The sequence below is a fragment of the Salvelinus namaycush genome, chromosome 35, assembly GCF_016432855.1.
Source record: "Salvelinus namaycush isolate Seneca chromosome 35, SaNama_1.0, whole genome shotgun sequence".
NCBI classification, from domain to species: Eukaryota; Metazoa; Chordata; class Actinopteri; order Salmoniformes; family Salmonidae; genus Salvelinus; species Salvelinus namaycush.
In genome coordinates, this window is record NC_052341.1 from 3,633,290 (window position 1) to 3,655,540 (window position 22,251).

The window sequence follows — 22,251 nt, forward strand, 5'->3', positions numbered from 1 at the left end:
GTTCGTGTGTAAACTTATATGAAATATATGAATATGTTGAACCAACATTGCACTGCTCTGTCACTACTATGTCCTTCATCATAAGTGAAAAATAAAATGAAATAAAAAAGTAACACAATACATACTAACATACTAGTAGAGCCATGTAGGTACATGTATAATGCTTCATAACATACTAGTAGAGCCATGTAGGTACATGTATAATACTTCATAACATACTAGTAGAGCCATGTAGGTACATGTATAATGCTTCATAACATACTAGTAGAGCCATGTAGGTACATGTATAATGCTTCATAACATACTAGTAGAGCCATGTAGGTACATGTATAATGCTTCATAACATACTAGTAGAGCCATGTAGGTACATGTATAATGCTTCATAACATACTAGTAGAGCCATGTAGGTACATGTATAATGCTTCATAACATACTAGTAGAGCCATGTAGGTACATGTATAATGCTTCATAACATACTAGTAGAGCCATGTAGGTACATGTATAATGCTTCATAACATACTAGTAGAGCCATGTAGGTACATGTATAATGCTTCATAACATACTAGTAGAGCCATGTAGGTACATGTATAATGCTTCATAACATACTAGTAGAGCCATGTAGGTACATGTATAATGCTTCATAACATACTAGTAGAGCCATGTAGGTACATGTATAATGCTTCATAACATACTAGTAGAGCCATGTAGGTACATGTATAATGAGACTTGTTTTTAAAATACATTATGGGATTTTCAAAAAAGGGAAAATCAGCTGTTCTTAAAATACATAATTTCTCCTAATAAGGCTGATAATGTAACCAAATTATATGTTCTCTGTTTCCTCCTCAGTCCTCATCCTACAGCTGCACTATCCCATTGTAGTGAAAGCCCAGAGAGAGCAAGAGAGGGAGAGGTTACTGGGAGTATCAGAGGGGACTAATTGTCAAGGTTAGGTCTGGGAGGATGATTGATGTCGGGCCAGGCTGTTTTTTGTCAGCCTGTCAGGTGGCTGGAATGTTTAATGTTCTCATTATTAGTTGCTATGTTATGTATATTTCTCTGTCAGTGCCAAGTGGACCCATCTGAGCTGCTTCGCGGACCCATCTGAACTGCTTCTCTGTCAGCGTCAAGCGGACCCATCTGAACTGCTTCTCTGTCAGCGTCAAGCGGACCCATCTGAACTGCCAAAGCACTTCAAAGGCCTTCAGGTCATCCGTCTTCCTCCTGACGTCCGCAATGTTCAGCCTCAGCTGAGTGCCGGTGATTTGTTATGACTCCAGAGCCGCAGTTGACAGACAGGACAGCACTCCTATTAAAAAAACCACAGGAGACATTGCCCTTTTGTGGTGCGGTGAGGAAAGTGAAAATATCCCTGTGGAAACATCCCCGGCGAATTGGGCGACAACTGTCACAGTAGGCTGACACCTGACAGTTGTGTTGTCTCGCTAATTTGCTGGAGTTAGACTGACTGAATTACTTTTTCTTTTTCTTAATTTTTTTATTCACACCCCATCACACTTATTCTGGTTATGATGTCACAGGCCGTTGCTGAAATGTCCCCTTATTCTCTGGTGCAGTTGTTTTGACTGGGGCCTGGTATTCCCTATGGTCTCTGGTCTAAAGGGCCCATAGCCCTATTCCCTATGGGCCCTGGTCAAAAGTAATTAACTACATATAGAATAGGGTGCCATTTTGGATGTGGCCACAGATATGGGCGGTAGGCAGCGAAGAAGGATCACTATGGCACATTTTCAAGTAATATTCATCAACAGTGACACTAGTATACCATTTATGAGGTGGCACTGAGCAGAGAGCGAGGGAGATGCAGATAGTGTTAGCCACATAGCCAAACCTAGAGAGAGAGAGAGAGAGAGAGAGAGAGAGAGAGAGAGAGAGAGAGAGAGAGAGAGAGGGAGAGAGGGAGAGAGGGAGAGAGAGAGAGAGAGAGAGAGAGAGAGAGAGAGAGAGAGCCTTGCCTGAAAACTAGACACTGAAAACTAGAGGTTGAGAAATTAAATCTGAATCTAGATTATTTTCCCAGGCTGTGACAAGATTGATTGTGTTCTGCTGATCTAATTTAGGAACATGGGAAAATAGTCCATCCGTCTTGAAAATAAATGATGTGAAAGCTGAGAAAGATGAAAGAGAAACTCTCGTCCTTAGACCTAATCACGAGCCGTAGATGATTCTGTCCCCAGACAGTAATGCTTGATTCGGCAGCTCCTCCTGTATATTAATGAACACCAGTCTGTTATATTTGACTTGGGTAAGTGAGATGTCCATCACCCATAATGGTCTGCCAGCTGGCATTATGCATGTTGTTACACTCTAATGTCCTAGCGGTATTCTTCATCCACCACATCACCCACCACATCACCCGCTACATTATCCCCTACATTATCAACTACATAATCCACTACATCCCCCGCCACATCACCCGCCACATCATCCACTACATTATCCACCATATAATTCACCACATCACCCACTACATCATCCACTCTATTATCAACTACAATTCCACTACATTATCCACTACATAATCCACTACATAATCCACTACATTATCAACTACATTATCCACTACGTCACCTACCACATCATCCACTACATTATCAACTACATAATCCACTACATAACCCACCACATCATCCACTACATTATCCACTATGAAATTCACTGCATTATCCACCACATTATCCACTACATCACCCATTACATTATCCACTACATTATCCACCACATTATCAACTACATAATTCACTACATTATCCACTACATCACCCATTACATTATCCACTATATTATCAACTACAATTCCACTACATTATCCACTACATCACCCATTACATTATCCACTACATTATCCACTACATTATTGTGGAACATTTTTGTTTCCATCATTGTCAATGCCTGGCCAAACAATATCTTTCACCTGGCAAATAAATAAATAAATCTGGAAAATGCACACATTTGCAGAATCGGCCACAGCTCTTTTCTTCCCATAGGTCAAGTCTATACTTCTGGCACTAAAACCATCACCTTGGGCAAGGCACAACAAGTTCCATAGTAACTTGATTAAGTTAGCCCGTCAACATAACTGCTAAAAAAACGGCAATATGTTAATAAACCTAATTATAGGAGGCACGTGGGTGATAAAATGTGTGCGATGGCTACAGCATATCTCGCAAGGAATGTGTCGGCTAGAACAGCGTGTATCCCATTCCCTACATTCACTACTTTTGACCAGATCCCTATGGGCCCGGACAAGTTAAGTATAGTAAATAGGGAATATGGTGCATTTGGGACCTTTCAATTTTAGTTGGGAATATTGTTTGTTAGTCTGTACTAAATGTTGTGTTCGTACAGTGTGTATGTTTCCTCAGTGCCCATCAGACTGGAAATAATTGCATTTGTCTGTTTTGATTGAAATTCAAATCGATGTTGAATTTTGACGGAGAAAACCCCCAGAGACAGTTGTTTTTACGGTACACAGAAACGTAAAAGAAGTCAACTGATTGCCTTGTCCCAGTTAACTATGTTTAAAAGAAAGTGCTGAAAACTCTTAAAAGGGAAAAGAGCACATGCCTGCCAGGTTAGTATCTCAGAAATACCCTACATGAATAGACCAATCCTAATTTTAAACCAACAGCAGGGGAAACTTGGACTGCAGTTTCCAAACTGTTCGAGAGCACGAACAGTGCAGGAGCATAATGCCAGTATGTCATACATACTGTTAAATTATAGCCTGTTTACTATTCCTGGAAAGACCATTCATCTTACTCAACGTTGGTCTGCTGCTTACAAATGTGTCAGTAAGAGCTTCCACATGCCAAGGTTTCTGCGAGTGGGAGGAAGGGAGCGAGAAAAGAGTTCAAGTTATCAGAAAAGATTTTCGTAGTGTGTCTTCACTCAGTCTGCAGTTAATTAGTGAGCCTCTACACAATAAGGCCATAAGTCATTAATCATGGCCCTAGCAGCAGTCAGTGTGCTGAGAACTGGGATCAGTCCCAAAGGGCACAATATTCCCTATATAGTGCACTACTTTTGATGAGGGCCCATAGGGTCAATAGCAGTGAAAAGGGTGCCATTTGGAACGCAAATCCAAAGACGTTGGTGGGAGACATAAAATGTGCTTTCTCTGAATGCTATGGTGGTCGGACATATTATCTGTTTTCAGTTGAGAATGGGTCCTGGCTGGGTGCCTGGACTGCCAGTAGACTAGTGTATACATTACAGGACCGTGTTGTCGGTCTTCGGTCGACTGCCAGTAGACTAGTGTGTAAATTACAGGGCCATGGTGAGTACTGGCAGACAAGGGACCACTGTTCCACTCACTGCTGTGCCCCCCCCCCCCCCCCCCCCCCCCCACACACACACACACACACACAGACACACACAGACACACACAGACACACAGACACACACTGCTTTATTCAGTACCAAATGATGTGGACAATATTATGTTAAAGGTAGAGTCAGCGAAATGACGTTGCATGCGCAAAGATATTGCGATGAGCGAGATGCAAGACTTTGCTCTCACACAGTCACACACAGTATCTGCGCGCGTGCACATGTTGGCTTCACACTCTTACAATGTGGTAGCCAGTGCACAAAAACAGCTGAGAAGTTTAGCCTCGTGCTCCAATGCTCTTAGTTGTTATGGAAACTGACCCACTACGCTGTTTACTCTGTGCGTCTACGTCACATCGCTGAGTCTACCCTTAAGATATGATATGTTCTTTGTGTAATATTGATCAGTTGCTATGGTTTTTGGCTGAATATACACTTTTCACTGAATAGAGTAGAAAAAAATGTGAATTCTACAGAATTTAATATGATAATGATGGCAGCATGCCATTGGTTCAGAGTAATCTGTGTGATCCCTTACAGAAAAAAACACGATTTCACATGTGGAAAATCACATGATTTCCTGTGACATGTGAAATCAAGCGAAACCATATGTTTTTTTTGGATGTGATGATATTTCACATGAAGTTCACATGTGGATTCAAATTTTCACATGAGATTTCACAGGTGATGGCCTGCAAAACAAAAATGTGTTGTTATGACACATACACAATGCTTTTAACATAGTATTTTCTACTTAGATTTTTTACACACTTTGACATACAGTACATGCCTACATTGTGTATCTTTAAATGTACAGTAATTCATATTCAACATGTTGTTACCTGGGATTTGAACTCACAACCTCTCGTTTCACAGCATTCCAATTTTTCTGCTACGCCAACATGTCTGTGTCTATAACTCATTTCACCTGTATTCATACACTTTGGACTTCAAAGTAAATCTCAGCTTTGTTAAAAATACTCAATAAAAACTATTATATTTATCATAGAGATTCAGGAGTAACATTAAACCAGAATAATATTCCTCATCAACATTAGACAACTATACAGAAAAATAAATAAATAAATAAATAAAATCAATGATGAGAGAATAGTCAGAATAACTGATAACAGATGGCAGATGGCACCCGTTTCCTAAGTGCAGAGATGTATTATAGGTAATTAATGTTTAAGGATAGATCAGCGTAAGGTCATAGGTACACATAAGGTACCTTCAGAGGTACACGTAGGAACTCACATGGTACCTTTTAGGGTACATGTGCAGATAATCTAGTATAATGATAAATTTTTCTATCCAATATATTGAACATAAATCTGCGTTCGTAATCATGTGGGAAGAGAAAATTTACCAGTTGTGAAGTCGTAAATACCAGAAGATGCATTCACGTGCTTTGAAATCGTTGGGAAATGCCAATTGGTTAATAAACAACAAACTTCTTCAACCATAAACTAAAAGTAAAGAAATTATAGAGTTCAAAAACCATATGAATAGATTGCTTCTTATAAATAATGTTATGTTGTTACAATTAACTGACGAAAAACCTGTTATTGAGGTCATTACCTTAGTAAGTGACGTCCGAGGTCAGCATGTGTGAGAAATCAGAGCTCAGGAATGATAGACGTGTTTCTCACCAGTAATTACCAGTTGAAAGGCCATTCAATATCATTTTTCCCAGTCGTATGTGGTAAATTCCCACTTTCCACTTGGTTACGAATGCAGCATTAGGTACACTCATTACTGCACTTTGAAATGTAGGTGGGGCAATGTGCTGCTGGGTGCTCATAAGCATATTTGGGGTCATGTTGTATTTGTGCCAACCGTCAGTGGAAATGTTGTACCAGTTTGTGGTTTCATGATTATGTTGTTGAAGGTTGCGCATGTCTTTTGAAATTGTCAGTTTTGCAATCTTAGTAAGAAGTTGTGACAATCAAGAGCTGCACTGTTCCTGTGCATTTTCCAATAGCTTTATGGCAGTTCATTCAAAGGTAGTTTATGTTTAATTTGCAATAATTTATTGTCAACTAGTTAAAAGGGATTTATTGTCAAATTCACAGTAACTTACTGTAGCTGATCCATCACACTCACTGGTGTGGAAGCGGAAGTGAGTATTCTGAGCTATCTTTACTGCAGGTACACGGCAACAGCTGAATATGATGAGAAAAGAATTAGAAACTAGCACACTGCTCTTGCTAGTATCACTGCTCTTTATTAAGCTTTACAAAGCTCTGACGAAGGCCTTGAGGCCGAAACGTAAAGCTAACAACGAGTAGTGATACTAGCAAGAGCAGTGTGCATGTTTCTTCTTTTCTCATGACTTCAACCCAATAGAGAGGGTTTGGGATGAGTTGGACCACAGAGAGAAGGAAAATGAGCCAACAAGTGCTCAGCATATGTGGGAACTCCTTCAAGACTGTTGGAAAAACTTTCCAGGTGAAGCTGGTTGAGAGAATGCCAAGAGTGTGCAAAGTTGTCATCAAGGCAAAGGGTGGCTACTTTGAATAATCTAAAATATAAAATATATTTTGATTTGTTTAACACTTTTTTGGTTACTACATGATATCATATGTGTTATTTCATAGTTTTGATGTCTTCACTATTATTCTACAATGTAGAAAATAGTAAAAATAAAGAAAAACCTTTGAATGAGTAGGTGTGTCCAAACTTTTGACTGGTACTGTAATATATATATATATTTATACATATATATTTTCTTCTTTTTTTCTCATGAAATTAGTGCACTGAGCCTTTAATAGTGCTGTATTAGCAGACCAATATAGCTCTGTAGCACGGGCACAACATTTTTTTCAGCACCCGCCTACTCAACAAAATAGTAAAGAAATAATAAAAGAATATATAAAAATATAAAAAATAAAAACACCCCAACCACCAAACTACTTCCTGTAACTTCCTGACAAGTAGTTTCCAGTTAATAAACTACTTCCTGTAACTTCCTGACAAGTAGTTTCCAGTTAATAAACTACTTCCTGTAACTTACTGACAAGTAGTTTCCAGTTAATAAACTACTTCCTGTAACTTACTGACAAGTAGTTTCCAGTTAATAAACTACTTCCTGTAACTTACTGACAAGTAGTTTCCAGTTAATAAACTACTTCCTGTAACTTACTGACAAGTAGTTTCCAGTTAATAAACTACTTCCTGTAACTTACTGACAAGTAGTTTCCAGTTAATAAATTACAAATTCACAGCAACAAGTTGCCATTAAGTCACTGGAAAATGCACAAAAACCTCTTCACAGGGTAGCTCATTATTTAGCTTTGGGCTTTGTCTCAATCCATCGCATCCATCGATGTCGGTCTTTTGCCTTTGCGGTGAAAAGTGGCAGAGCTACAGAGCTGTTTGTCAGACCAGGAGACGTTCCTGTTGCATCCCCGGTTAAAGGAAGCGGGTTCTTTTTTAGTTATTGCAAAGAGAAACTCGACAGTATAAAGCCTTAACATCACAAAGACGGTTTATTTCCAACATGACAGCAGATACAACGTAGCCGGTTCCGAGCTGAGTCCATCTGCACCAGCTCAAAGGAAGCACACTTGAATACCCTGGCCCAAAACCAATGAGGCCCTGCCAATTAAGCTATGGGCATCCAATCAGATATGTATTTCTAATATCCCGCACTGAACACGTGCATACCATTTCAACCAGGTGTGCATAATAACATGATGCTTATCTCTCAAACACTACAGTTCCGAAAATCTGTCTATTCACGAAAACGTCTGTAGCGTCCGTATGGGTTTGCCTACAAACTAATTTACCACTCTATGGAAAGGGAAGACTCACGAACACGATGGTGTTCCCCATTTAGTTCTACCTGTACCAATTTCAAAAAGGAATGGAAGTAGTTTTGTGCCCCACCCAAAAAAATGGGTTAAATATGTTTAAAAAAAACATCTTACAAATAATCCCTGTACTTTCTTATATCTCAAAACCTTATTTCGTACGATGTATTTTTTGTACTGTCTGTTTTGCCCTTTATGAATGTGTTATTCAATGTATTTCTATGGGCTATAGCAGTCAAGGCCGAATTCTATATTTTATCAAATACTTCAAAATATATATTTTTTTAATACCTACAGGGGTCCTAAAATTCCAAATCAAATAGCAGTGTGTTAGCGGGGTACAATGCAGAGTTCACATGTGTTTTTTTCATAAGGAATGTAAAACACAAGTTTAACTCCCCCTGTTTAAGGTCTGGCTTAGGTCCCAAATGCAACACTATTACCCAAATAGTGCATTACTTTTGACCAGAGCACTATGGGGCTTGGTCAAAAGTAGTGCACTATATAGGGAATAGGGTGCCATTTTGGATGTAAGCAGTTTACTCTGCCCTGTCAGTATCAGGATGTGATGAAGTGATGATTAATATGGCTCTTGTTTGGAGAACTAAAGTCTTTCGCCAGCAAAAATAAACCAGCCTTTTTTCTCACAATGATTGAATACACACTTCTCAGTTGATTGAACAGGCAAAAGGTCATCTGTTTTCCTATGCCTTTGTAAACAGTGAGCCAGCAGCAGAGAAGCAGTGAGTAGGGAACGGTTTCCTTTCCAGGACCAGCAGTGTACACAACCATTGTGGAAGGTTTATCCAAGCCAGCCAAACCAACGCTAAAGTTGAGGTAAAAACAGGGTCTCTTGATTGGGTAATTTATTTAGAACCACAAGGCTACGTACATAGTCACTTTAATAACTCTACCTACATGTACATATTACCTCAATTACCTCGACACCGGTGCCCCCGCACATTGACTCTGTACCGGTACCCCCTGTATATAGCACCGCTGTTATTTACTGCTGCTCTTTAATTATTTGTTATTCTTATCTCTTACTTTTTTGGGGGGTATTTTCTTAAAACTGCATTGTTGGTTAATGGCTTGTAAGTAAGCATTTCACCGTAAGGTCTACACCTGTCGTATTTGGCGCAAGTGAGAAATACAATTTAATTTGATTTACATTTACTATGTTACGTCTAACCCTGAGTCCAGGTTGCACCTGTAGTCAGCTGTGGCTCGTACTAAGCCAAGGTGAGTCAAAGGTAAAAACACACAGAACATACACATATATATATATATATATATATATATATATATACAGTTGAAGTCGGAAGTTTACATACACTTAGGTTGGAGTCATTAAAACTTGTTGTTCAACCACTCCACAAATGTCTTCTTAACAAACTATAGTTTTGGCAAGTCGGTTAGGACATCTACTTTGTGCATGACACAAGTTATTTTTCCAACAATTGTTTACAGACAGATTATTTCACTCATAACTCACTGCATCACAATTCCAGTGGGTCAGAAGTTTACATACACTAAGTTGACTGTGCCTTTAAACAGCTTGGAAAATTCCAGAACATTTTGTCATGGCTTTAGAAGCTTCTGATAGGCAAATTGACATAATTTGAGTCAATTGGAAGTGTACCTGTGGATGTATTTCAAGGCCTACCTTCAAACTCAGTGGAGAAATGTCCTCTGGTCTGATGAAACAAAATAGAACTGTTTGGCCATAATGACCATCATTATGTTTGGAGGAAAAAGGTGGAGGCTTGCAAGCCGAAGAACACCATCCCAACCGTGAAGCATGGGGGTGGCAGCCTCATGTTGTGTGGGTGCTTTGCTGCAGGAGGGACTGGTGCACTTCACAAAATAGATGGCATCATGAAAAAGGAAAATTATGTGGATATATTGAAGCAACATCTCAAGACATCAGTCAGGAAGTTAAAGATTGGTTGCAAATGGGTCTAACAAATGGACAATGACCCCAAGCATACTTCCAAAGTTGTGGCAAAATGGCTTAAGGACAACAAAGTCAAGGTATTGGAGTGGCCATCACAAAGCCCTGACCTCAATCCTATAGAAAATGTGTGGGCAGGACTGAAAAAGCGTGTGCGAGCAAGGAGGCCTACAAACCTGACTCAGTTACACCAGCTCTGTCAGGAGGAATTGGCCAAAATTCACCGAACTTATTGTGGGAAGCTTGTGGAAGGCTACCCGAAAAGTTTGACCCAAGTTAAACAATGTAAAGGCAATGCTACCAAATACTAATTGAGTGTATGTAAACTTCTGACCCACTGGGAATGTGATGAAAGAAATAAAAGCTGAAATAAATCATTCTGTCTGCTGTCTTTCTGACATTTCACATTCTTAAAATAAAGCGGTGATCCTAACTGATCTAAGACAGGGAATTTTTGCTAGTATTAAATGTCAGTAATTGTGAAAAACTGAGTTTAAATGTATTTGGCAAAGGTGTATGTAAAATTCTGACTTCAACTGTATATATTGTATTGTATTAGTGTTGTATTCATTAGGGTTCTGGTGAAAAGTAATACACTATGTAAGGATTAGCAGGGTTCCGTTTAGGACTCATATGAAGATTGAGCTACATTCATATTACTACGAATTGTATTCACAAAATCCCAACCGTATAAAAGTGAATGTACCAATAAAATGTGTCTGGAGTCCAATAATATTGTACTGGACATTTCAATCATTATTTTTATTAGATAGGTTACTTAAAGCATTTGTGAATAATAACCATACGTAACATCGACATGAACGAACCCATGTATCTCATACCATTTGTGACGCACAAAGAATTAAATCTCTGTATCAATCTATTTAACCTCTAACGGTTGGGGGGTTCTACTAATCTAACATATGGAATTGTTTTAAGATGGTCATACCATGGCTCATTTAGCTATTTGATTTTGAATTTAAGGACCCCTGTAGGTATGTAAAAACATATTTTAAGATTATTTAATAAAACAATGAATTTGGCCTTTACTACGATGGCCCATAGAAACACATTGAATAACACATTCATAAATGGCAAAACAGACAGTCAAAAAATACATCGTAAGGAATAAGGTGTTGAAGTGTCTGTCCTACATCTAGGAGATATAAGAAAGCTTAGGAAATATTTTAGTTTTTTTGACACATACAGTGCCTTCAGAAAGTATTCATACCCCATTGACTTATTCCACATTTTGTTGTGTTACAGCATGAATTTAACATGGATTAAATAAAAAACATTCACCCATCTTCAAAAAAAAAAATTTGGAAACATTTGCAAATTTATTGAAATTGAAATACAGAAATATCTCATTTACATAAGTATTCACACCCCTGAGTCAATACTTTGTAGAAACACCTTTGGCAGTGATTACAGCTGTGAGTCTTTCTGGGTACATTTCTAAGAGCTTTCCACACCTGGATTGTGCAACATTTGCCCATTACTCGTTTAAAAATTCTTACATCTCTTTCAAATTGGTTGTTGATCAAAACTTGAGAACCATTTTCAAGTAGATTTAAGTCAAAATTGTAACTCGGCTACTCAGGACCATTCACTGTCTTCTTGGTAAGCAACTCTAGTGTAGATTTGGCCTTGCGTTTTAGGTTATTATCCTGCTGAAAAGTGAATTAATTTCCCAGTGTCTGGTGGAAAGCAGGCTGAACCAGGTTTTCCTCTAGGATTTTGCCTGTGCTTAGCTCCATTCCATTTCTTGTTTATCCTGAAAAACTCCCCAGTCGTTAACGATTACAAGCATACCCATAACATGATGCAGCCACTACCATTCTTAAAAATATGGAGAGTGGTACTGAGTAATGTGTTGTATTGGATTTTCCCCAAACATAACACTTTGTTTTCAGGACAAAAAGTGAATTGCTTTGCCACATTTTTGCAGTATTACTTTAGTGCCTTGTTGCAAAACATTTTTTTTTTTACCCATCTATCTATAGGTGCCCTTCTTTGCGAAGCATTGGAAAATCTCCCTGGGCTTTGTGGTTGAATCTGTGTTTGAAATTCACTACTCAACTGAGGGACCTACAGCTCATTGTGTGTGTGGGGTACAAAGATGAGGTAGTCATTCGAAAATCATGTTAAACACTACTACTTCACACAGACTGAGTCCATGCAACTTTTTATGTGACTTGTTAAGCAAATGTTTACACCTGAACGTATTTAGGCTTGCCATAACAAAGGGGTTGAATACTTATTGACTCAAGACATTTCAGCTTTTAAAATTTTATTAATTTGTAAACATTTCTAAAAACATAATTCCACTTTGACATTATGAGGTATTGTGTGTAGGCAAGTGACAAAAAAAGTCTAAATTTAATCAATTTTAAATCCCACCTTGTAACACAACAAAATGTGGAAAAAGTTAAGGGGTGTAAATCCTTTCTGAATGCACTCTATTTAACCCTTTTATTTTGTTGGCGCAAAACTACCTCCATACTTCCATGATTTTTTTATACCTTCAGACGAGTCCCGTCGACATGGGAGGATACGGTGGTTTGAGAGGAAGCCCAGATATCTCTAGCTTAAACGGACTGATTTTGATGGGATTTTTGTATTATTTGTTTATTATGTTACATAGATCGAAGCACGGGTGCATCAATAGACTCTTAAGGATTAAGGTGTCTCCAGAGCCTTTCACGCATTACCCCAGTAGTGTTTGACTCACTGTGGTGTTCAGTAGCGACCCGTCATTCAGGGCAGGTGCCCCACCTGTTTTGAGCCCCACCTGTTTAGATAAAAAAAAGTTTTTGCCTGTTTTGCATGTTATTTTGGCATTCATACGTGTCACATATCAGTTTGCAAACAATGTAAAAATAATTATTTTATTTAATAAAGCCAAATACAAACATGGTATTTTTTGCTTTCTTGAGTAAGGCAGCACCTAAATGCAGGTGTTTCAGCCTAGCCAAGCGCTTTCTGTGGTGGTGGAGCAGCCAGCAGAAAATACAGAGCGCAGGGGTTAGTAATGTTCTCTAGTTGCGCCGTAATTGGCTCAGTGTTCTGTCACTCATGGGGACACGACATCACCGTAAAATCGACAGGGAGAGCTCGAAATTCAAGCCCCTTGGGTGCTGCCATAGATTTACTTTAGAAGTGCCCATCCAAGAAGGCTCAACGTCATTGGCCACAGATAAAATGACGTCAAATCACGTTATATCTGATTGGACTGATCATGTCAACATCATACTTTAAAAATCTTAGCTAGCAGACATCATCATGAATCAAGTCGACAGTCTACTGGAAATAACTTTTCAATCATTGTCATATTAAGAGAAATTATGAAGAGAAATTATCAATAAAATGTATCAGTGCTCATCAGCCATTGGACATAAATATTACACAACAAGTTGGAAATTGCAAATTCAACAATGAGTGGTTTTGAAGGAATCCGTGGCTAACTGCGAGCATTGCAAAGCAATCACTAGCCTGCTTTTCAGTGGAGAGGGTGTGTGGTCCAAGTCTGGGTTTAAGGGTCTCTTTTCCAAGCTTAAAAGGATAAACATTCACATGCAACACCATGGGCCAGAAAAGGTTGAATACATTGGTCATGCTGTCAATCCAGCATGACTTCTGGTGCATTCAAAACAACTGGGAACTCGGAACTGGGAAATCTCAGACTTCAGCGAGTTCAAGACATTTGGGAACTCTGAAAGAAAATAGATCCCACTGAGAAAATACGTTTTGATCGGGCATCCAACACGGAATTCCAAGTCAGGAACTAGTGCATCTTTCTAGAACTCCGACCTGAAGATCACTGACGTCATGATTCAACCTTGTTTTTTTTACAGAGTTCATAGTTGTCTTGAATGCACCATAGATCCAGAGAATGGCAGACTTTGATGACAAAGTTTGATGACAAAATGTGCCCACAAGAAGGACCACCCCGCCACCTTCCTGTTCAAGTGAACAGAGCACTATAAGGTGAGTCCAACAATGTCTTGTATGCAGCTGCATAAATGATGTAATATGCCAGGGAGATATGTATACTGTAGCTAAGTAATACTAAGTGTATGGTGTATAGTAAGCTGTTAGTAGCCCATGTGCCTCACACTAATAATTTGGTCCCTTTCCCCCTCATAACTTAGCCTACCGTTCTGACTTGGTGGTGCAGATGTAGCCTATAGCCTGTTTTAGAGAAATGTCATCATTGAATATTGTATGATCTTTAATTGTCTGCTTATATGCCCCATTCGTTTATCCTACAGTTCTGATTTGGTGTACAGGGAGAATACTGTAAGAATGGCCCATGTTCTGAATTCTGTTACTGTATATTTCAAAAGTGCTGAAAAATTGTTGTATTGAATACATCCGTCTTAGCTCGCTCATTAATGTCCTAATGGAAATTACAGATTGCCTCTTATCCGCTCATCTGTCCCTTATGACATAGTTTGTACAAATCAATTGTTAGTAGAAACCACATTTGTTTAAGCAAGTCAGCCATATCATCTATGTTTTTTTTAAAGGCAGTAAATGAGGCTGAATGAACTGTTTCGCTGCCAGACAAGGCTCCACTGATAACCAGGTGTAGCGGTGGTAAGGATTCACTCTATGGTGCTGAAAAGAACACTCTGCTGTTGGGATATCTTTATGTAGGCCTTAACAGTTTGTGGGCACCGTTTGTCAATGTTATAGTACAATTAATATATTGTTTAGTGTTGTGTAGTGGCTTTGCTGGCATGCATTAAAAAAAATTGAGTTTACCCCACCAAGATTTACATCCTAAAATCTGGAAGTGTTTAAGACAGTAACAGCTCCAACACATTGTACTGACCACACACACACACACACACACACACACGCACACGCACACGCACACGCACACACCACTCCACCACATGTTGTGCAGCTGTGCAGCACAAATGATGGGCATGCCCATAGTGTACAGCCCAGGCCCAGACGTACGTACACCATTCTTAATGTCAGCATTTGTCTGTTGCACGTCATGGTACACTGCTATGTTCTCTGGGCCAGAAGGGGCCAGATGTCGTCCTAGCATTGGAATTCAAAGTAAAACAGGTGGCAGGCTGGAGATTCAGTGGGAGGCACCAAACCATCTAGTCTCTCATGTTAAGGCTATATCACCTCGACAACATGTGGAAAAGCAGATTCTGTCATTTCAGTGTGATTTAGGGGGACATAATCCAATGGTAGGTAGGACGGGATGTGGTAGAGGAGAGGAGAGGAGAGGAGAGGTGAGGAGAGGAGAGGAAAGGAAAGGAAGGTCCCCTGAGGGGAGAGGATAGGATAAGATAGGAGAGGAGGGGAGGGGAGGGGAAGGGGCAGGGAGGCGAAGGGAGGGGAGGGGAGGAGGAGGGGAGGGGAGGGGAAGGGAAGGGAAGGGAGGCGAAGGGAGGTATTTCAGTACACTGCAAGGGGAAGACAATGTATTGAGTGGAGATGTTCAGGGTTATTGCCTGCTGTTTTCATTTTTTGCACAATGTACAGTATGCATTAATATGTATGTATGTGCTGTTTATGTACAGTACATATATGTAAACATGTACAATATACACTGAATTAACAAACAATTAGGAACACCTTCCTAATATTGAGTTGTAACAGTTCAAAACCAGGAAGTCCCCAAAACGTGTAAAGATACATGAGCTACATGAGTGACATCATTTATATTCTCACATGTTCTCCAAATCACATTGATGTGCCATTTGTAAATGAGAAACAGGCCCCACGTCATTGAGACAGCAGGCTGGTTGGGGTGGTGAGTTGTGGGCTAACATCATGCTGCATCATGGGAGAGAAGGATAGTAAATAATTAATCTGTTGAAAAGGGCTGGTCAATTTGATGAATATGACTTGTGACCATTAATAATGATGTTGATTTTATCTCGGGAATAGCTGTGATTTACTCTGGGATGGGTAATGACAGAAAAGCTGTGATTTACTCTGTGAGGGGTAATGACAGAATAGCTGTGATTTACTCTGGGATGGGTAATGACAGAATAGCTGTGATTTACTCTGGGATGGGTTATGACAGAATAGCTGTGATTTACTCTGTGATGGGTAATGACAGAATAGCTGTGATCTGGGATGGGTAATGACAGAATAGCTGTGATTTACTCTGGGATGGGTAATGACAGAATAGCTGTGATCTGGGATGGGTAATGACAGAATAGCTGTGATTTACTCTGGGATGGGTAATGACAGAATAGCTGTGATTTACTCTGGGATGGGTAATGACAGAATAGCTGTGATTTACTCTGGGATGGGTTATGACAGAATAGCTGTGATTTACTCTGTGATGGGTAATGACAGAATAGCTGTGATCTGGGATGGGTAATGACAGAATAGCTGTGATTTACTCTGGGATGGGTAATGACAGAATAGCTGTGATCTGGGATGGGCAATGACAGAATAGCTGTGATTTACTCTGGGATAGGTAATGACAGAATAGCTGTGATTTACTCTGGGAGGGGTAATGACAGAATAGCTGTGATCTGGGATGGGTAATGACAGAATAGCTGTGATTTACTCTGGGATGGGTAATGACAGAATAGCTGTGATTTACTCTGGGATGGGTAATGACAGAATAGCTGTGATTTACTCTGGGATGGGTAATGACAGAATAGCTGTGATTTACTCTGGGAGGGGTAATGACAGAATAGCTGTGATCTGGGATGGGTAATGACAGAATAGCTGTGATTTACTCTGGGATGGGTAATGGCAGAATAGCTGTGATTTACTCTGGGATGGGTTATGACAGAATAGATGTGATTTACTCTGGGATGGGTTATGACAGAAAAGCTGTGATTTACTCTGGGATGGGTTATGACAGAATAGCTGTGATTTACTCGGTGATGGGTAATGACAGAATAGATGTGATTTACTCTGGGATGGGTAATGACATTGTTTTCTTGATTCAGTAGATGTGGTTAAGGAGATAATGTCATGTGTTAGGCCTTGCTTGAATCCATGCTATCTGCTTCATATGGCTTCAATACTGCAATCACAAAAGCTGTGTAAAAGTCTCACACTGGGGGGGTCATCATAAATCATTGTTTAGCACAGCTGCCATTTATTTCAATTAGCCAATTATTTATTTGTTCACAAAATAAGGTGTGATCTCATAATTTAACCTGGAGGATTAAAATTATTCTTTTGATAAATCATTTGGCAATGTTTACATGAATTAATCCGGTGTTGTGTTTATACACACACACACACACACACACACACACACACACACACACACACACACACACACACACACACACACACACACACACACACACACACACACACACACACACACACAGTCATTATTAATTCCGGTTGTATTGTTGTCCTAATACGTCATATAGTGGGAGTAGGTGTGCAGCCTAGTCACCTGATGTGTGCGTGCATATAGGCCTAGTGGGCATAAAGACGCGTCAGCAGCGGCGCGGTTCTTTTTCTTCAGGAGTAGGATGGAGGTGTTTTCATTTTCCAGATTGTAGAATCATAAAACAAGTGAAACCCCTTCCTTAGTAGATTATGTAATAACAATCCTCTCAAAACAGCAATAGGCCTACACTTGATGTGCCTTCTTGACGGTAGTAGCCTATAAGTATTATCAGACAGATAGATTATTTCGCCCGCATGTTGGTTTCTTGGTTGAGTGCCTCGGATATTGATCTGTGCAAGGATTGTATCGAAAATACATGCCTATTTATGGAGGGGTCTATCTGATTTAAGATATTGTGTTCTCCATAATTTGATTGACATTCAATAACTGTAGTTTGACAATATAAACGTGTGTTGGTTTGTCCTGTATGGTAGGCTATGGAGCAATGGAGTCAGAAAAAAAACACAATCTAAAACATAACCTAAAATATAACAGCATTTTTGTAGAATAAAGAGTGATGACTTTAGGATAAATTAGATGATGTGGCCCATAGGGCGGCGCACAATTGGCCCAGCGTCGCCCGGGTTAGGGTTTGCCCGGTGTAGGGCATCATTGTAAGTAAGAATTTGTTATTAACATACTTGCCTAGTTATGAAGGTTAAATAAAAATAAAATAAATAAATAGATCATATTGCCAATATTGCATCCTGTACACAGTATAGCCTAAACTAAATATGTATCCTAACAAAAAGAATAGGCATAATTGTTTTTAGAGCAAATGTATAAACATATCTAATCCCACTTTTCCGTTATGAAAAACTCTCTGCCCAGACAAATAAGCCAATGTCCAAAAGTAATCCTGCGAGACGAAAACAAGACCCCAAAACATTCATTCATGTTCTTTGGGATGCTACTTTTTAAGATTGACTGTTCTTTCACAACGTGCTGCTGAAATGGCATATTTTTACGGATAACTCTACACGCGGCTAACTTCCTTATTCGGATTTTATCTGACTGAGACCATCATTCGTTCGAAGGTGTTGGCTAAATATAATTTGTAAAAAAAATTATGTTACATTTTCTAATGGCATGTTGAAATGAATATCGGTGAAAGATTATTAGGCTACTGCCTAAATTACTGCAAAAGATAAAAATAACTCTATTGCACATTGAGTGGCGAAATGCATTTGTGGCAGATGACAGTAGCCTAGGCTGCAATTTAGTTTCATTATTTTAAAAGTTGAACAAAATACATTTTACAGTCTTAAAGGTATGAAACGTGAATAAAATGTGATTCGAATAAAATGTTACTAAAATTAAGTTTATGTGGCATAGACTTAAAACAAAATAGCCTTACACACAAATTAAATGCAATTCCACAAATTAAATTCCGTTAATTTTTTTAACAGACCAATTATGCTCATGTCTCATATACTCAAGTGTTAATCATTAAGTCATTTTTAGGTCGAATTATTTATTCCATAAACAACCTACCAGGTTCATAAACCTGATTTAGCTTGTGGAATGAATAATGTAATTTATGAAGAAATATGAGATAGCCCAATTTACCCGAAAAATGATCTAAACATGTCATTCTAAGGCATAGCCTAACGTGGAAAAGTGATTTGCAATGTGCGGTATAGGCCCAACAGACACAGAAATAGGCGACCACATTTCCGATGAAAAACATAATTAAAAAAATAACGAATAGGCTGCAGACTTTTGTATGTTGGAAACATAAAAGTAAAAAAAATAGCATTTCAAAAAACAACATATACACACTGACTTGTAATGTCAATGTAACATCAAAATGGCGTGCTCAAATAAAGCCTACATCTTAACTGTAAAAAAACAAAAAGAATGCACCTTGAGCTTCTTACCAATTATATTATAATTACTTTATTTTTGTCACGCTTGGAGCTATCGCAAATAAATACATTGAGCCCGCGGATCCCGTCCTGCATGAAATACACCCAATATAATGTAATTTAGGCCTCGATTCTCCTTTATAAATGTATTGTTATTGTCCGTCTGTCCGTCTGTCCTGCATCTTCTACTGGTATCCTAATGCCGATGCCGTGGTGAGTCTCTGTCCATACAAGGCATAGGGAGAGTAATATGAACCTGTTGCAGCGGGCATCTGAATCGATGCGCCGGGTGGCAGGGGGCTCTTTGAATAGGGGTGATAGCGCGTGCTCAGTCCCATAGGGTGATGCGGGCTCCTGAGTGTGAGCGCTCCAGGGCTTCCCGGCCCCCCGTTCGGGGGCATGTGCATATGGCAAGCCATGGCGGCCGCGGCAGCGTTGGCTAGCGAAGATGAACCCGGGTACCCTGATATCAACTTCTCCGTCCCCGCAAAAGCAGTGTGAGTCCTTAGGTGATTGAGAAGCTCTTCTGAGGAAGAAAAACGCTTGTCACAAGGTCCGTTCGCCGACACCCAATTACAGACGTGTGGCAGAGGGTCATTTGGGAGCATGAAGCCATATGGGTATAACGGGTGTCCAGCAAAAGATGGCGGCGAGGAATGCACGCTATGCAAAGGGTGAGTTGGGTACATGAGGGGGTATCCTGACTTCAAAGCCGAGGATTCATGGCACTGCGAGGCACTGGATAAGTGGCTCGGGCAGTGGTAACTCAGGCAGTACGGGTCTCTGCACAGGCTAGCAGACATTAGAGACGGAGGAGAAGACCTGGACAAGGGGCTCCCAGACTTACTGCACTGAAGTTGGCTGGCAGCGGCAAACTGAGCGCTTAGTAGTTGACTGCTAGATTTCGTCGGGTCTAAAGTCATTCCATGAGGGAGAAAGTGTTGGGGATAGCCTGCATACGCACCTGCTAAACTTCCAGGGTAGGTCATGCCGGAATGCGGTAGGGGAAAAACACTGTGACCAGGTTTGTAGGGGGAGACGGGCGCTACGAGTCCTCCTGAACCCAGAACAGATGATGACGAGGAGACAGATGTGAGTGAGTCTGATGTGATAGCCTTTGAACCAGAAGTGTTCTCCTGGCGTTGGTTAACCTCACCATTAACCCCACATATCCGGCTGTGATTGCTGCTGCTCTCCGTTGTACTGTTTTTATTGCTATCAAATTCCTTCTTCTTTTCCTCGGTGTCTCCCTGCTTACCATCTGACGGCAGCGGAGACACAGAGTGGCAGGAGCTGGGGCTGCCTGTCCTGGGGGTGAACGGCTGGCAGGTGGCGCTAGGAACTCGGAAACTACCTTTATCTCCACTTAGACTGCCGCTGCCGAATGAGGAGTCCTTGTTCTTCTCCGATGATTTGGCGTAGGGTTTGAAGCTAGATTTGTCTTCATTTCCAATGTCACTCATTTTTAGTGGTCCGGGTTTGGTCTCTTTGTCACTAGATCCATTTGAGGTTACGGATGAGATTTTGGAAGAGGACGAAGGGTCTGGTTTACCGATTTGAGAGCAGGTCTGTGCTAAGAGAGCCAACGGACTTTTCTTTGCATCCAGCTGCGAAATAAGAGAAAATAATACTTATTATTCACTTTTTCACTGTATTGTTTTTTTTATGGGGTGTTTAACCAATATGTTCCTGTTATATATGGAGTACTTTATGGGCCGTTGGAGAATACCACTAAATTACGCACAAGTTTATCGCATTGCGCATAGCACTTTAGCCATATATAAACACCTTATACATTAATCTACAGTTCATTTTACAATTACAATATGATAATAAACTGATATAGTTACAAGAAAAATGGCCTAATACTACCGATATAAAAAATATGAAGATTAATTTGTAACTGTCAAAATCACACTTTTGCTATCCTTATTTTATCACGTCCCCCGTAGCCCGTAGCCTATGTGGTGCTTACCTCGATGGGACTGATAGGGGTTGATGGCAAAGGTTGAAGGTACTCCGGGTGCAAAATATGACCTCCCCGTGCGGTAAGCATTTTCAAAATCTTTATGGGTATACGATTAGCCTGCCTTAAAGGGTCTGAGGGAGAGACGAGATGAAGAAATGGCTTGTTGATTATCGTTGCGCCCTTCTCCCCTGAAGAACTGCTCTCCCACACCGGATTCACGATACTATTTCTCAGAACAGACAATGCAGGCGATGTGATCATGACCTAATTCTCATTGAAATGTGAGAAAAATACATTTGATGTTCATGGAGAAAAAAAAAACGCATCAAAGTAACATGTTGTTCTATAGCACCGTAGTTCGAAATTAAAAACAAGAAATAGTTAAACTTCGTCTAATCCTTATTAGAGGAGGAGAAGATCAGAACATATCCCGTTCATATCGCAGCAGGAGTGTGCGGCTGCATCCGTCCTCAGTGTCGCTGTGTGTGAGTGTGTCAGTGGCAGGAGCACGTCTGTGCGTTTGCTCTCTACGTTGGATGCAGTAGAAAAACTCTTCTCCCTTCAGCAGCATCTGAATTTGCCTCGAGATTAAAGCCTTTGCCGCCTTCCAATCAAATGAGCCCCCGAGGTGATTGGAGGGTCAAGGGAATGTGATGTCGCCTCCCCAAAAGGGCTTATTATTTATCCTGGGGATATCCTGGGAATTACTTAAACCATGTCCATTGACATAAATAGTCTATTCGTTTTATGGGAAGTGTTGTTGTTTTAAACATGTTGCATGTAGAACAAATGTAATATCAACAGTACGTACATACTCCAACCAGAAGCCATGGATTACAGGCAACATCCGGACTCCAACCCAGATGCTTATAAGAAATCCCGCT

At 40.0% G+C, this 22,251-nt stretch overlaps 1 protein-coding gene across 1 annotated transcript; it reads right to left on the reverse strand.

The window, feature by feature from the left end:
• Positions 1 to 19,084: 19,084 nt before the first annotated feature.
• On the reverse strand, positions 19,085 to 21,683 carry LOC120030017 (zinc finger protein 503-like). The gene is made up of 2 exons (XM_038975333.1): positions 21,374 to 21,683; positions 19,085 to 21,005 (listed from the first exon to the last, which is right to left on the reverse strand). The coding sequence occupies exons 1-2, from the start codon at positions 21,626 to 21,628 to the stop codon at positions 19,584 to 19,586; spliced, it is 1,677 nt and encodes a 558-aa protein (XP_038831261.1). The 5' UTR covers positions 21,629 to 21,683; the 3' UTR covers positions 19,085 to 19,583.
• Positions 21,684 to 22,251: the final 568 nt, after the last annotated feature.